Source organism: Larimichthys crocea, chromosome X, assembly GCF_000972845.2.
Source record: "Larimichthys crocea isolate SSNF chromosome X, L_crocea_2.0, whole genome shotgun sequence".
Taxonomy (NCBI): domain Eukaryota; kingdom Metazoa; phylum Chordata; class Actinopteri; family Sciaenidae; genus Larimichthys; species Larimichthys crocea.
Window position 1 is genome coordinate 16,605,802 of NC_040020.1, and position 14,992 is coordinate 16,620,793.

The window sequence follows — 14,992 nt, forward strand, 5'->3', positions numbered from 1 at the left end:
GTTCACAGAAGGTAGCAGACATATGTGCTATATTATTCTGATACATGCATAGAAAGCTAAACATATTTTAATGTCGTTTTTAAGTTGTACATAAATAGGCAGACTTCATGGTGAGATTCTTTTGCTAAATTTGTTCCACAAGGTCCAGGAGTGGCACAGATTGGAGGTGTAAAAAGTTGAAATTTTAGCCTGATGGTGGTGAGTAGAAGTATCAAAAAGGGTCATCCTCTGGGGAGAATGAGTGTGAAATGTAAACATAATGGGATTCCATCTGTAAAAATATACACTGCGCTGTAAACACTATAAAAATGTCAGGGAGATTGCTAAAAAAACATGAATATCCACAGCAAAGTTCATGAAAATCTGAACATTATTATTATTATTCTAATCCTGACATGTATACTTATAGTTCTGTTTTTAATGACAATATAATTGATTATATTTAGAATAGTGTAGACTAAATACAGTCATGGTATTTTTTTTGCCAAATAATCCACTAGCACTTGGCCTCCCTTACCATGAGCTGTTATATAAAAATGAGTAAGACTACATCTTGCACTCATTCTGATTGCAGACTGAGTGCAGATATCCTATTGTTTTCATTGACATATGCAGCACATTATGACAATTGCAAGCTTTTGCTGACTTTTGCAGTGTTTGTTATGCATGAAAACCTTGTGATGGAAGAATAATAATTGTTTTATACAACTTAAGTGGATGCAAAACTCCAAATTTTGCGGTGAAATTCGGGTGAGGCTGTGGTCTTCTGTCATTTATTTGACCCCGGGAATTTACAAGGTGGTTAGCAGATAGCTGATTGACTAACAAATATGGACAGAGAAAGCGGATCCTCCCCTGTGATTTCCTGTGCAGACCGACCCAGCGGGGGAGACCTGATTCTGAAGTATTTGAGATAACACAATGCCTTGAAATCACAAGGCAGTGTCAGAGATATGGCGTAAGTAACAAGACCTCCATCCAACTATTTGACCTTGGCAAGGGTGGATTAACTGGCTGGCTGGCTGGCTGACCACCCAAAAGTAAGGCGAAACTGGAGCAGTGTTTGCGACAGCATTAACGTAGAAGCGATTCCTGAGATATCATATTGGGTAACATGACCCACCTTTTAAAGCAAAACAACAGTGCTCCAACTCCGACCCAAGATCTGACATTCCTACGAGTGTGGTCATGGTGACTTGTATACACTGTGTGTGTTAGAGATGTGTGTATTTCCTAAAAGGCTTGACGTCAACTGGAACCTTTACTCTTGCTATCTGCCTGCGATTTCCAGTAATGCGAAAACACTCGAATGATAACGAACGCACACTCCACATACACATGAGCTGGATTTTGTTGTGATAGTGTGTGATTAGCTGGTACACCTGGGAATGAAAAATGTTTTCCTAGAAAATTTTAATATGATACTGTCTTGCCAATGATTCAGTCAAACATCTGATATGAAACACATTTGCACATATTATGATGAATTCAAACATCTCAGCTGCAATTTGACAGAAGGATTCATTTTTAGGCATTCTCAGTTACTCAGGATGACATTTGCACAGAGAAAATGTATATAATTATGCATTATATCAAGACCACGTTTTATTGCTTTGAGCGTTTGAAATGTTTTTGCATGTCCACGAGATACAATTTGTTCCCACGTTTTGAGTAATTCGTGCACCCGAGAGTCAGCACAACAGACCTGGGACTGTATTCATGAAGCTTCATAGTCCAAAGAGTTGCTCCTACTGGTGAAATTCCAACAAAATTCTTTGAATTTTGATGCTTTCTAGTAACTTCCCCTTAAAGCTACAACTAGAACTTATAAGATAAAAGTTATACACCACGCATCTTAAGAAAGATCCTATGGTGTTATTGTGTTGTGCTTGGTGGGAGATGTGGGCACATCTCTATCTCATGAGATCGACCGCAAAATACATAAAATGACTTTAAAATATTCCTGTGAGATCTAATCATGAACTCAAAGTCGTTCAATAATTCTCCTATTGTCTTTCCAACATTTTCTACTTTGCTTAAGAAACTTTCACTTCCATCCATCCATCCATCCATCCATCCATCCACCCATCCATCCATCCATCCATCCATCCCCAACCCATTCTACCCTGTCTTCCGGTTCATGGTTGTGTGGCTTGTCTTCTTTTCGGTGAAGGTACTCTATGTTGGAGGGTCATCAGCTGTCTCTCCTTCCTGAGGCAACTAACTGGTTTTTGGGTTTGATTGTGTTGCTGCATCTTATTACAACACCGCACTCATACACTTCTCCACTCATGCACTCACTTCCACCACTGATCCTACTGATTTCACACACTACTGTTAGTTTAGTTTAAGTATTCTTTTCTTAAATAAATAATGTGTTAATTGGCTTTGTTGTGTGCGTCTCCCTCCCGGTTTGTAACACATCCATCCATTATAACCATCATAACCGCTTATTGTTCCCAGATGACATTTAGCGAGATGCAGGGTACACCCTAGACTAGTTGCCAATTCATCTACAGGGCTGAAACTCTTATTTAAGCGTCTTAAAAATCCTCCTCTACTCAGTGCTTCACAGTGTTTCACTTAGGAACTCTGACCCTAACATTAACCACGACCCTTGAAGGGAAATTTTGTCACTAGGATCGACTTTTTCTTCTAGAAAGTCAATAGGTAGCATCAATCATCTGTGATTAACTTTGCTTCATGTTTATCAGGAAAGGTGAGTCAGTCTTTAGCAGTAGCACAGTGTGCGATCTATGCTGTTGCTCAGACCACCAGATGTTTGGATGCAGTATTCATCCTGATGGGTGTTTTTGTTTAAAAAATCTCTGTTCTGTTTGTCAGTGGATCGGCTTTCACGGCACCCTGGACTGGTCGCATGGCAGCGAGGGAGCGAAAACAACAACTGTTTTACAAAACCTGCCAAGAGTTTCCAAATGGTAGCACAACCACAATCCCTTGCACAGTTGCGGTTATTTAAACTGATCAAGCTATCTGATTTTTTCACTGCATCATGCCTCATCATGCATAATATAACAGCTTAGCAACTGATGCAACCAGGTCTGAAGGCTGATCTGTACGGCACCCCTCCTCACAGCTCGGATGTTGTTTCAAAGCATATTAACATATTTAATGGTCCTAAATATGAATGTCTAAAGCATTTAAAATATTTTGTATAAAAAATTGCAAATATGCAATTTCAGTTCTGCAGATTAAAATCTAAGGGAGATTGAAAGATGTTGGTCTTTTCCAGGCACTTTTGGGTTTTATTATGAGAAGGATCCATTGTTTTGGACCTTTGACTATACATACCATACGTAGGGTTAAAGGTCTTGTAATCTCTCTCAAGTCCTCAAAGTTCTGGAAGTGCAATAGCAGATCACTAATGCTAGGTGCTAGGAGAGAAAAGGCAGCAATGAACGTGAAAATGTACAGCTATCAAAAGTGCGCGAAACACCGGAATGAACCTTTAAAGCAGGATAGGGCAAGTTTCATACTACGTTTTTACAGACTTGACAGCATTTAAGCTGCTGTCTTTAAAGGCCAAAACTTCGCTGGTATGTCAGCAAACAAGAAGTCAGCAGAAAAAGGAAGAGACCAGAAGATTTAATGCTGTGTCTCCTTTCCGTGTTCGTGTATGTGTTACTCATGAAACTCTAATAGGAAACATTCCCCTCGGTTGGCTGCTGTTTTTACTTTTCAATTTGTTGAATTAAGATGTTGTTAGTAGTTTCTTTTTATCCAGTTTGTCTTATTAAATAAAAGTTAAATAAAAGAAGAATGTGATAGTGTTGGTACAGAACAGAAGAGACCTCTAACAGGAAGGGTAACCAGACTCCCCTTCAGGCGACTCACCTGGACTTCAGTGGGCAGCATCCAGTGCTTTAAAGAGTCAACTGTTGTGCCATTGGGCAGGACCACAGGATCTAGCAGGTCCACAATGCATGTTGGGTAGCAGACAGCACCTGCAAGAAAAAGGAAAGAAAAAAAAAACTCAAATCAAATAACACTTACCTCGAATGCTCATTAGCATCTGTTGAATTTATTCATGCTCAAACATTGAAGAAGAAACAAACCGCATAACTTCAGACCATGCCATCATCTGTCATCTGTGGTCTGGACTCTTGGCAACAATCTCTGTAGGATGGCTTCTACTGTGTGTGTGTGTGTGTGTGTGTGTGTGGGTGTGTGTGTGTGTGTGTGTGTGTTGGTTCTCTCCAGGCATTTAATAATAAATGTTTCATCTGCTTGTCAATATAGATTTACATTTCAGTTTGATGCTGCCAAACTACTATAGGAGTTAATGTTAGTGTGTGAGCATAGACTGTTACTGTGTTGTGTTGTGAGTGTTACTGAGTATTCAAATGCTTCAAAACTTTATTTAGTACTAATATTGCTGTCTGATGGAAACCACATATACACAAAACTTTTTTTTTTCAGGAAACAAACTCACAAAATCATCCCAACTGTAATGAGACACATTTAGCACTAGAAATGGAACTCTGTGTTTACACAGTCATCAGTGAACGTTTCATATTTTAAATGGATTTACATAGATTATGAGTCTTTGTCCTTAATAAATGGTTAGGCATGCGGGTGGTTCCGAGGCTCGACTCTCCTGTTCATGTCCACCTCAGTTGGTTAATTTGTCAATAACAAAGCTGTCCTTCATGTTTCCACATTGGCCATATCAAAGATTTTTCAATATTTAACATTGAAATCAGCACAATTTAGGCTAATAGCCATCTGACACACATGCAACAGTTTGACTCAGACTCAAGATGTTATTTATTCTAAGCTCTCCTCCTTCATACATGAACACCATTTCATTGGTTGATAAGATTCTAAATACTGACCACAGACAGAAGAGAATATATATTATTGCATTTTTATCGGACAGTGACGATGTATCTCATCTCGATTTACAATGTGTGAGTACAGTCAGACTGTCCACTTTTATTTACATCTGGCACTGAGGTTTAATTAGACAGTTTTGCTTGTTTACCACTGTCACTATGTGGTGTCTGTGCCCCACTTCATGCTTCACATCCACTCTTCACTTTGTCAGCTGGGGAAAGAACCTTTGTTGTTGTCATGGCTAAGTCACTTGAACCTCAGGTGGAAGCCTGATTTCAAAGATCAGGCTGTGGCACAGCTGCTATAAGGTGGTCGTGCAAATGATCAGCTTTTCTTGTCTCCCAAACTATTCAGGTAATCACTATTTTTTTGTTTTTTTATCCACTGCCTGCACTTCAATCTGGAGTGGGTTATTTTATATAACATGAGCTGGTCAATGACTCAAACTTAATCGAACACCACTGGGAAAGGTTGTGAGGAAAAGTTGCTCTACCACCGTGATTTCTGTGTCTGCTCAGTTAAGTAGCGCGTAGCCCGACAAGCCAGAGAGCAGACAAGGTTACGCTTTATTTTATTTTGTTTGACAGAAGGAAGAGAAAATAATCAGCAGTGTTTATTTGATAGATTACACTCTCATCCCTTAAGAAGGTTCCACTTACCGACATCCATCCCCTGGTCACAGCTGTACTCTACAGAATTGAGATGTGGAGGAGGAGAGCATGATCCCTGAAGCTTGGAGCACATGGTGAACTCTGCAGTCCATACGCCATCCTTGGTGCAGCGAATCTCACTCTGGAGACAAACATAGATACGTGCGGTCTACATGTCAATTTAAAGTCTATTATTGTTTTACAGTGTTGAGCAGTTATATGGATAAACACGCAGCACTGACAGACGAATGATGATCTTTCATATGAAAAAAGCTTCAAATGCTTTCGTCTCATAATTGTTCTAACATGCATACTAAATGTGGCTTCAATAAAGAGATGGCGCCCAGAAATTCAAAGGATCCTTCTCTAGAGACTTTATAAAAATATTATATTGTAGTTGGAGTTTGAACATGTCGTCGTCCACGCTTGGGAAACTTGAAGGAAGTGCACATTTTTTACATATTTAACAATGGCGGCCATCGTAGAAGTCTCCTCATGCGTCATTTACACTGCGCAAGTGCTGCTGGATGATCCTGAAAAAGATTTCTCTTGAAGTCTGGGGCAGCAACATGTTCATGACAAAGTGTCTTGAAAGCATGAGTGCAGCTGAAACCACAGCGACTATTGTGTTGTTCTGAGAGGAAACGCTGCAGTGTATCACACATGACATCAAACTTAACTGTACGCTGTCCCTGTCCTGATGATATAAAATCGACCTAATGCTCACATGACTGTGTTGGTAATAATGTGGCCACTAGCTGTTCAAGTCTTACACTCTCTGTTGCATCTGGGCACTGCAGGGTGCAGCGGGTGTCATAGTACAGGTCATTGGTGCAGGTATACATGCCCTGGAATACATCAGGTAGGGCTGGGCAGGACATCGGCTCGCAGCTTGTTTCCTCCCACTGGCCCCCCTCCAGGCACTCCAACTTGAAGTACTTCCTGGAGACAATAGGAGCAAATGAACACATCTTTAAGTGATCTTATTTCAGGCAAGGTGAGTTTAAATTACATTTTGAGGAGTTAAACATTTTTAGTTGCAAGCAATAATGTGTTCAGTTCTGTCGTCCCAGGTCCATCCATCTATCCATTTCCTTCCACTTATTTGGAATTGTGTCCCCCAACAATGCGTTCCAGCTCCTCTTGCATGGGGATGCCGAGGCATTCCCAGACCAGATGAGCTATATAGTCCCTCCAGCAGGGTCTGGTTCTGGTTTGGGATCTCCTACCAGTTGGACATGCCCGCCCAGGCAGCATCCTAATCAGATGCCTGAACCACCTCAGCTGGCTCCTTTCAACCTGAATGAGCAGCCGCTTTACTCTGAGCTCCCTTTAGATATCCAACCTCCTAACCCTATTCCTGAGGCCAAGCCCCATCGCCCAATGGAGAAAACTCATTTTGGCCGCTTGTATCCGCGATCTTAATGTTTCAGTTTCTATCAAAAGCTCATGACCATACATAGGTGAGGGTTGGAACGTTGATGGACTGGAAAAATAATAGCTTTGCCTTCTGGCTCAGCTCCCTCTACCACACAACGGAACCGCGGTAGTACCAACCCGCTGGTCTATCTCACGCTCAATTTTCCTGTCACTCGTGAACAAGACCCCAAGATACTTGTGGCAGCAACTCTCTCCCAACCAGCATTCCTGGTGTTTTTTTTATTTTATTTTGAATCATATGTCTGTTTTACAGATGATCGACCTGACAGATGAGTTTAGAGCAAAACATGTAAGATTGGTATCCAGAGCACCAAAGTAGACATGTATTTATTAAAAAACATTGGCTCTAATAAGGTTTATTATAACAAAATCTCTCTAGAACCACATGTACACCATACTTCTGCTTTTACTTTTACTCTTCCAGTAACAAAAAACACACTGAGTGCAGAGCTGCCCATTCTACAGTAAAAAAACAAGATATCCGCTGCGGTGCACGTAGTGTGTGAATGCAACAGCCTGCATTACAGTCTGAGTTTATGTGGGTTCATGTGTCAAAGGTAAGAGTAAAATCCTGTTTAAAGCTCTTTAATAGCTGCTGCTGTTCACTTTCACATGTTGGACTAATAAAGCATCAGGGGTTATTAAAATGTTTACACATACAGTATGTTTGAGAAAGCCTAACTCATAAAGACACGCAGCTGCAAATCTTTACATGAAACACTCTTATTGGACATATAATGCAAAAATATAATATGTATATTCTTCCTCAGCTTGTTGGATATTTGATACATTGCATTTTAATAACAAGTCAAGACAATGCATGGAAAATATAGCATTACTATGAACTCATTTAACTGGACTGCTGCTCATACAGACTGAAATGTGTGAAGACGGATGATTGCCTCCACGTAAAGCAGGATGTAAACTTACCCCTGAGGCTTTGTGTCCTCTTCATTAACAACATGTGAACTGTGTGCAGTAATGAGCAGTTACCCAATGAATACAATTGGCGGTGTAATGACGAGGCCCAGTTACCAGCGGTACATATTTTATAGGACCTTAATGTGAAACAGAATGTCCTTTTACAGATGATGGACCCAAAAAAATGCCTCTTTAAGCCGAGATTTAAACGTTGGGTGTTCATGTGATGCACTGTTGCACTAAATCAAAGATCCTAATTTTATTAAGCAGTGCGTAATAGGAATCTTGTAAAATAAAGGAAAAGAAGGAATTTTCTCCATTACGCAGAGAGGCATGTGTGATAAAACAGTGGATTTACTTTGGTCTGCTGTCTACGCAGACCTACTACTATTTAAAGGCATTCCACACAACCCACAATATGTCTTTAAAGTCCATTGTTCTTGCAGTTTTTTTTATGTCCTTTGTATGTAAAAAGACATAACATGCCTGAAATCATTAATCTGATTTATCATTTAAGGTGTCAGTCAGAAAACGCTTGAAGAAACTAAAGAGAGCATTATTTAATATTCGGCCTATCGTTAGTTTAACTGCTATTAGAAGATACATTTTTCATGAGTGATGCTCATAAATGCCCCGGCAGCTATATTTTCTGTCCACTGAGCTGAACAACGGTCCCTGAACACTTACCTCGGCGTCTTCTTTTTGAGGCTCCCTGTTACATAGAAACCTGGGTTGCATTTATAACGGCAGACAGAGCCAACATCGTGCTCTGAGGCCAGACAGTCTGCTGTTAGCAACTTGGCATCGGGTATGTTTGGGACCTCTGGACACTCTATCTTGCAGTAGGCCTCTGGGAAAGACCACAGACCATCCTCCAAACACACCAACCTGTCGCTGTCACCTGAGGAGGGAGGATTTCAAGTCAACAGAGGAAAGTTCAAAGTATGGTTGGGGACGGTGGAGGGGAAGTTTACCTAACACGAGTGTGAAAAGCAGGAAAATATACTTGCTTTTATTGTTCTATTTCTATCTGTATTATTCTAAACGCACATAAACATGTACTGATGTATGCTGCATGGTTGCACAACAGTATAATCTACTTCATGATCTGGTTCATGATAATTGTTTGAGGTATTTAATGAGATTTGAGCTAATGCCTGAATGTAACTGCAGATTGTTTGTCTGTGACATGTTGAAATGTATTGTAACACAATTAGCACAACTAGCAAAGAGTCATAAAGTCGTAACTTTCTAACCTTCAATAACATAGTCAGTTACACAGCAAGATTTATGAAGTTTGAAAGCTTAAATGACAAAAATATGGAAAGGATCCTACAGAGACAGACCTTTTTTATCAGACATGAGTTTTTTGGGGGTTTTTTTTTGTTGAAACAGCTGTTGTTCACATCCACCAGACTCCATTGATAAAAACAGTACTTTTACCTGGAACACGAGCTATATGGTGTTAATTGCTAAAGGGAATTGCTAATTTGGATCTATAAAAGACTAAAGTTACACAATAGCAAGTCAGATCAACAGATCAAGGCAGCAGTTGACTGGAATCTTCTCTGTTCTGGGAGGTCAAATGTTTTTGTCAATGGAGTATGGGGGTGTTGGGCAGAGTTATTCTGGATAAACAAAAAGAAACTCTTAAATAAAAAGGTCAGTCTCTGTAGGATCCTTTCTATAATGTTGTCAGACACAAAAAATCAAACACGTTTATTACATATTGTAGCCAGCTTTTTGATTGCACACACCTTTACTCAATACTGGACCAGATTCAAAAACTGTTGTCCCCAGTAGTCATTTTGACATAGGTTGAAAAATATCAAACTTTCACTGTAACTGCTCATGAATTTAACTTTACATTTAAAAGAGAAAGACTGTAAGACTGTGTTGGTGACATAGCCTCGCTCTGAAACATACATTTACAAAAGTTACACTGTACGTACTGCAAACAGGAAAGACACAAGTAGGTCAACATCATGGATTGATTTCTGTTCAACAAACATTCTGCTTTCGTTTCATGGCTCTGTCTTTTACAGTTATGAGGAGTAGGAGACTATTGCTTCAACATTGCCTAAAGCTAATATTTTCGATGTCTGCGTGGCCCCATATGAAGCATGAGTGTCTGTATTTGTGTGGAATAATAACACTCTAAACCTTTTACATTTTTTACCGGATCTATAAAAATGTAATGAATCTTTAACATGGCATCACATTTTTATATGCTATTTAAACATCGGGCTGGTGTTGTTATTATTATCAAAATCCATTACAGCTGCACTGGTGTGTACTGAATGTATTGTTGTCAGTGTGATGGCCTCCAAACATATTTCACTAACCAAAAGCCACAAATAGAATTATTTCCACATAATCTGTATTTAGATCATGAATACATGAGCCTCACTGCTGACTTTTCTACGACATTTGAGCATTTACTGCATGGCATGAGTTTATTTGGTGTTAATTGCTAAAGGGAATTGCTAATTTGGATCTATAAAAGACTAAAGTTACACAATAGCAAGTCAGATCAACAGATCAAGGCAGCAGTTGACTGGAATCTTCTCTGTTCTGGGAGGTCAAATGTTTTTGTCAATGGAGTATGGGGACGTTGGGCAGAGTTATTCTGGATAAACAAAAAGAAACTCTTAAATAAAAAGGTCAGTCTCTGTAGGATCCTTTCTGTAATGTTGTCAGACACAAAAAATCAAACACGTTAGTGGATGTACATCTACATTGACAGTGCACAAGTTGGCCTGAAGGATTACATGTTGTAGCCAGTTTTTTTAGTGGCACACACCTACTGCCCTTCGGATATTTTACCGACACGCCTGTTAAAGGAGGTTTTTGTAACAATCTATCCACTTATTTCAGCCATAGTCAATAGCTCCTTAACAAATGGAGTTGTCCCTCCGTGTTTTAAACATGCAATTGTGCAACCTCTGCTAAAAAAACCAAGCCTAGACTCCAGTTACATGAATAATTTTAGGCCCATTTCTAAATTACCATTTATTTCTAAGCTTTTAGAAAAAGTTGTCTTCACCCAGCTTTCTTCTTACTTAAACACTTTTAATATCCTTGATAAATTTCAATCTGGTTTTAGAGCTCTACACAGTACAGAATCAGCCTTGCTTAAAGTACACAATGACATTCTCCTTTCGGTTGACTCTGGTTCTTCTGCTATTTTAGTTCTTCTTGACCTCACTGCAGCATTCAATACAGTCGATCATGTCATTCTCTTAAAACGTCTGGAGGCCGAAGTTGGGCTAGAGGGGACAGTCCTAAAATGGTTTACCTCCTATTTAAATAACAGAACATTCGCTGTTGAAATGGGAAACTGTTCTTCGTCCCCTACTCCTATTAAATGCGGCATTCCTCAAGGCTCAATTTTAGGTCCTCTTTTATTTTCCCTCTACATGCTTCCAGTTGGCTCCATTTTTCAAAAACACAATATTCCTTACCATTGCTATGCAGACGATACACAGTTCTACATACTGGTCACACCCAATAGCACCTGCTCCCTACAAAATCTTTTTAACTGTTTAAATGACGTCAAATGCTGGATGGCGAGGAACTTTTTACAACTCAGTGACAACAAAGCGGAAGTAATTATCTTTGGTCCACCTGATTCTGTCACCGCTCTCAGCGATGCACTCGGTCCCCTAGCTCCTAATTACCATAACGTGGTTAGGAATCTGGATGTCCTCTTTGACAGTCCCCTAAGTTTTAACAGTCAGGTCAGTAATGTTGTTAAGGGTAGTTTTTATCAGCTCAGAACCATCGCCAAACTCAAGCCGTTTTTATCTCAGAAGGATCTGGAGACAGTCATCCATGCTTTTATTACTTATTTATTAACTGGTTGCCAGTGAAATTTAGAGTTAATTTTAAGATTCTATTATTAGTTTACAAAGCCCTAAATGGTTTAGCTCCGCAATATATTTCTGATCTCTTGGTTCCATACTCTGCCCCCAGATCTCTCATCATCACATCGGCTCCTCTCAGTCTCCCATTCGCGCCTAAAAACTAAAGGCGACCGTGCCTTCTCTGTTGCTGCCCCCAAGCTCTGGAATAGCCTACCCCATCACATAAAGTCCTGCCCCGCTACTGACAATTTCAAATCCAGTTTAAAATCTTACCTCTATGATCTTGCTTTTAGCTCAGTCTGAGGCTGCACTATTAATGATTTGTCTACTTTGTTATTCATTTTCTTTTGTTTTGTTGTTTTTCAAAACATTATTGTTTTTATCCTTGCGATCCGCTCTGTAAAGCACTTTGGGTCAACTTCTGTTGTTTTTAAATGTGCTATATAAATAAAATTGACTTGACTTGACTTGAATACTGGATCATATTCAAAAACTGTTGTCCCCAGTAGTCATTTTGACATAGGTTGAAAAATATCAGACTTTCACTGTAACTGCTCATGAATTCAACTTTACATTTAAAAGAGAAAGACTGTGTTGGTGACATAGCCTCGCTCTGAAACGTACATTTACAAAAGTTACACTGTACGTACTGCAAACAGGAAAGGCACAAGTAGGTCAACATCATGGATTGATTTCTGTTCAACAAACATTCTGCTTTCGTTTCATGGCTCTGTCTTTTACAGTTATGAGGAGTAGGAGACTACTGCTTCAGCATTGCCTAAGGCTAATATTTTCAATGTCTGCGTGGCCCCATATGAAGCATGAGTGTCTGTATGTGTGTGGAATAATAACACTCAAAACCTTTTACATTTTTTACTGGATCTATAAAAATGTAATGAATCTTTAACATGGCATCACATTTTTATATGCTATTTAAACATCGGGCTGGTGTTGTTATTATTATCAAAATCCATTACAGCTGCACTGGTGTGTACTGAATGTATTGTTGTCAGTGTGATGGCCTCCAAACATATTTCACTAACCAAAAGCCACAAATAGAATTATTTCCACATAATCTGTATTTAGATCATGAATACATGAGCCTCACTGCTGACTTTTCTACGACATTTGAGCATTTACTGTGGCTTTCTGGCCACAAACATAAAGTGCATCACGCTTGTTTCATTTAATCACTTCAAGAAGCATCTACTACATTGCGTAACTTTCATTACTAAAGAGGGCTAATGCTTTTTAACGTCTGTGTGTAACTATGAATTTGTGCGTGTGTGCTGGTACTCCTAATTATGGTTGCCATGGGGCAATATTTATTTTGAGTCATTATGGTGCAAGTGGTGTTTTTAAAAACATTGTGGACATCTGAGTAGTGTTCTGTGTGTGTGTGTGTGTGTGTGTGTATGTGTATCGGTCTTCTGAATCCAGATGAACATTTTAAAGGCCACAAAGCTGCAGAGAGGAGCACTGTGAAGAAAAGCCTCACCGAGAGAAGACAAAGCTGTGATTTTTCTAATTTTATTGCTCACTTTAGATTAGTTCCCCTTGTCTTAGCTTTTTTTTTCAAACTAATTAGTATAAATAGACACTGTCTGTAATTACAACAGGATGAGTGCTGTTAAAACAGACCTCCAATTTTTAACCCATAATTGTGTAACATCAAGGTTTAAGGTCTATTTCGTTTTATGGACTGGAGCTCGTGATAGCATCTTGCTGTGGCTGTATCTGTTCACTACACTGAGCTGTAACTGTCAGAAGGTGAATCGTAACCACCCACAGTTTACAATTATTGGACAGAGCTTCAGGGTCTGTGAAGTGTCTGATAGTATTGAGTCTAATGTAGAACTGAGCCTACTTTTCTCTTGATCTATGACCTCTGTAAGCAGTTTCCTCAGACCAACTCGCACCCACCAGCTTAACGCTCTCGTTCAAATATAGTCACTTCTCACTCCTAAAAAACAAGATGGCAACATCCATAATGCCAAATCGCTATTTCAAAATTGCTGTCCACAAACCGATAGATGAAGTCCCAGTGGGTTTACACTTAATAGCTCCGGAGAACTAATTATCAGTTGAAAGGTAAATTCACTGTAGTTAACTGTCTTCCGACCACTTAAACCACCTTAAATTAGATGTCGCATTCACCCATTCACACACCGATGGCACAGCCTTCAGGAGCAATTTGGGTTTCAGTATCTTGTCCAAGGACACTTTGACACACAGACTGGAGGGGGGGACTGAATCGCCAATCTGATTAGTAGAAAACCCGCTCTACCTCCTAAGCGACAGCCGCCAACAAGAGCTATTTTGTTGAGAAGTTTTGGCCCCATTGTTGACCTTAAATCTTGAGAAACTCAAAAAGTCTGTTCATTAAATGAGGTTTTACAAAACATGAAAGGCTCTTTAGTCCGTTTGACTGAAACTCATCAGAAACAGTCAATGAATAATAATCAATGATCATTTTAAGTCAAAAAGGTTGAGTGTCTTTATAGTTAGCCTGACATGCTGCTATGAATCATTTGTTTGTTCATGATCCACTGATATTCAACAAAGAATATAGAAACAATAGAAAAGACTAGACTGGAACTAGAATACAATAGAATGGACAAACCCAATGACATACCTTGTAGTATAGCTGGTGATCCACAGGTGAATGAGCACTGTTTGCCAAAGGTGGTTCCCCAGGGGCAACTGAATATGGCATGGTAGACATGAGACTGATCAGGCAGGCCACAGTCTACAGGCTGACAGCGAACTACACGATCCCATGAACCATGGAAGCACTCCAGGTGGGTTTCTCTCTGGAAGAAGATGGAGTATCACGTGTAGAAGATGGAGTAGGAGCAGACGTGCAACTTTGTACGATTCTTAAATCAAAAAAGGACTAACCAAAAACTCAACAAACAAAATCATTAAAACCATTTATGGTCTGATGATACTGAAAAAGACAAGGCCTGTCTTTTGCTAATCATGCAGAATACCACTGAAGCTGTCAATCAACTGCTAAAAAACACACTTGAACTGCCAATGATATCTAGCCCAGACCAGGATCAATCGGATAATGTATTGGGAGGTCCCTGGTGATAACAATACCTATATACACAGATCTGTGCTCATACCTTTACCCACATGATTGCTAAAATCCTGCCTGAATTCTGTCTTCTCTGACAGCCAGTGTCATCTGTGAAACTGAGCACATTAGACATAAAATCTGCTTGGTTTCCTTCATCATTCACAGGGGATTTA

General features: G+C 39.6%; 1 protein-coding gene across 1 annotated transcript in view; it reads right to left on the reverse strand.

Annotated features, from left to right (window-relative positions):
- pappa2 (pappalysin 2) overlaps positions 1-14,992 on the reverse strand; it is a 69,598-nt gene that overhangs the window by 14,596 nt on the left and 40,010 nt on the right. Inside the window, exons 20-24 of the mRNA XM_019268838.2 lie at positions 14,370-14,547; positions 8,556-8,769; positions 6,281-6,449; positions 5,517-5,649; positions 3,856-3,965 (exon numbers count right to left, since the gene is read on the reverse strand). Of these exons, the coding sequence (XP_019124383.1) occupies positions 3,856-3,965; positions 5,517-5,649; positions 6,281-6,449; positions 8,556-8,769; positions 14,370-14,547 (804 nt within the window). The remainder of the gene's footprint in view (positions 1-3,855; positions 3,966-5,516; positions 5,650-6,280; positions 6,450-8,555; positions 8,770-14,369; positions 14,548-14,992) is intronic.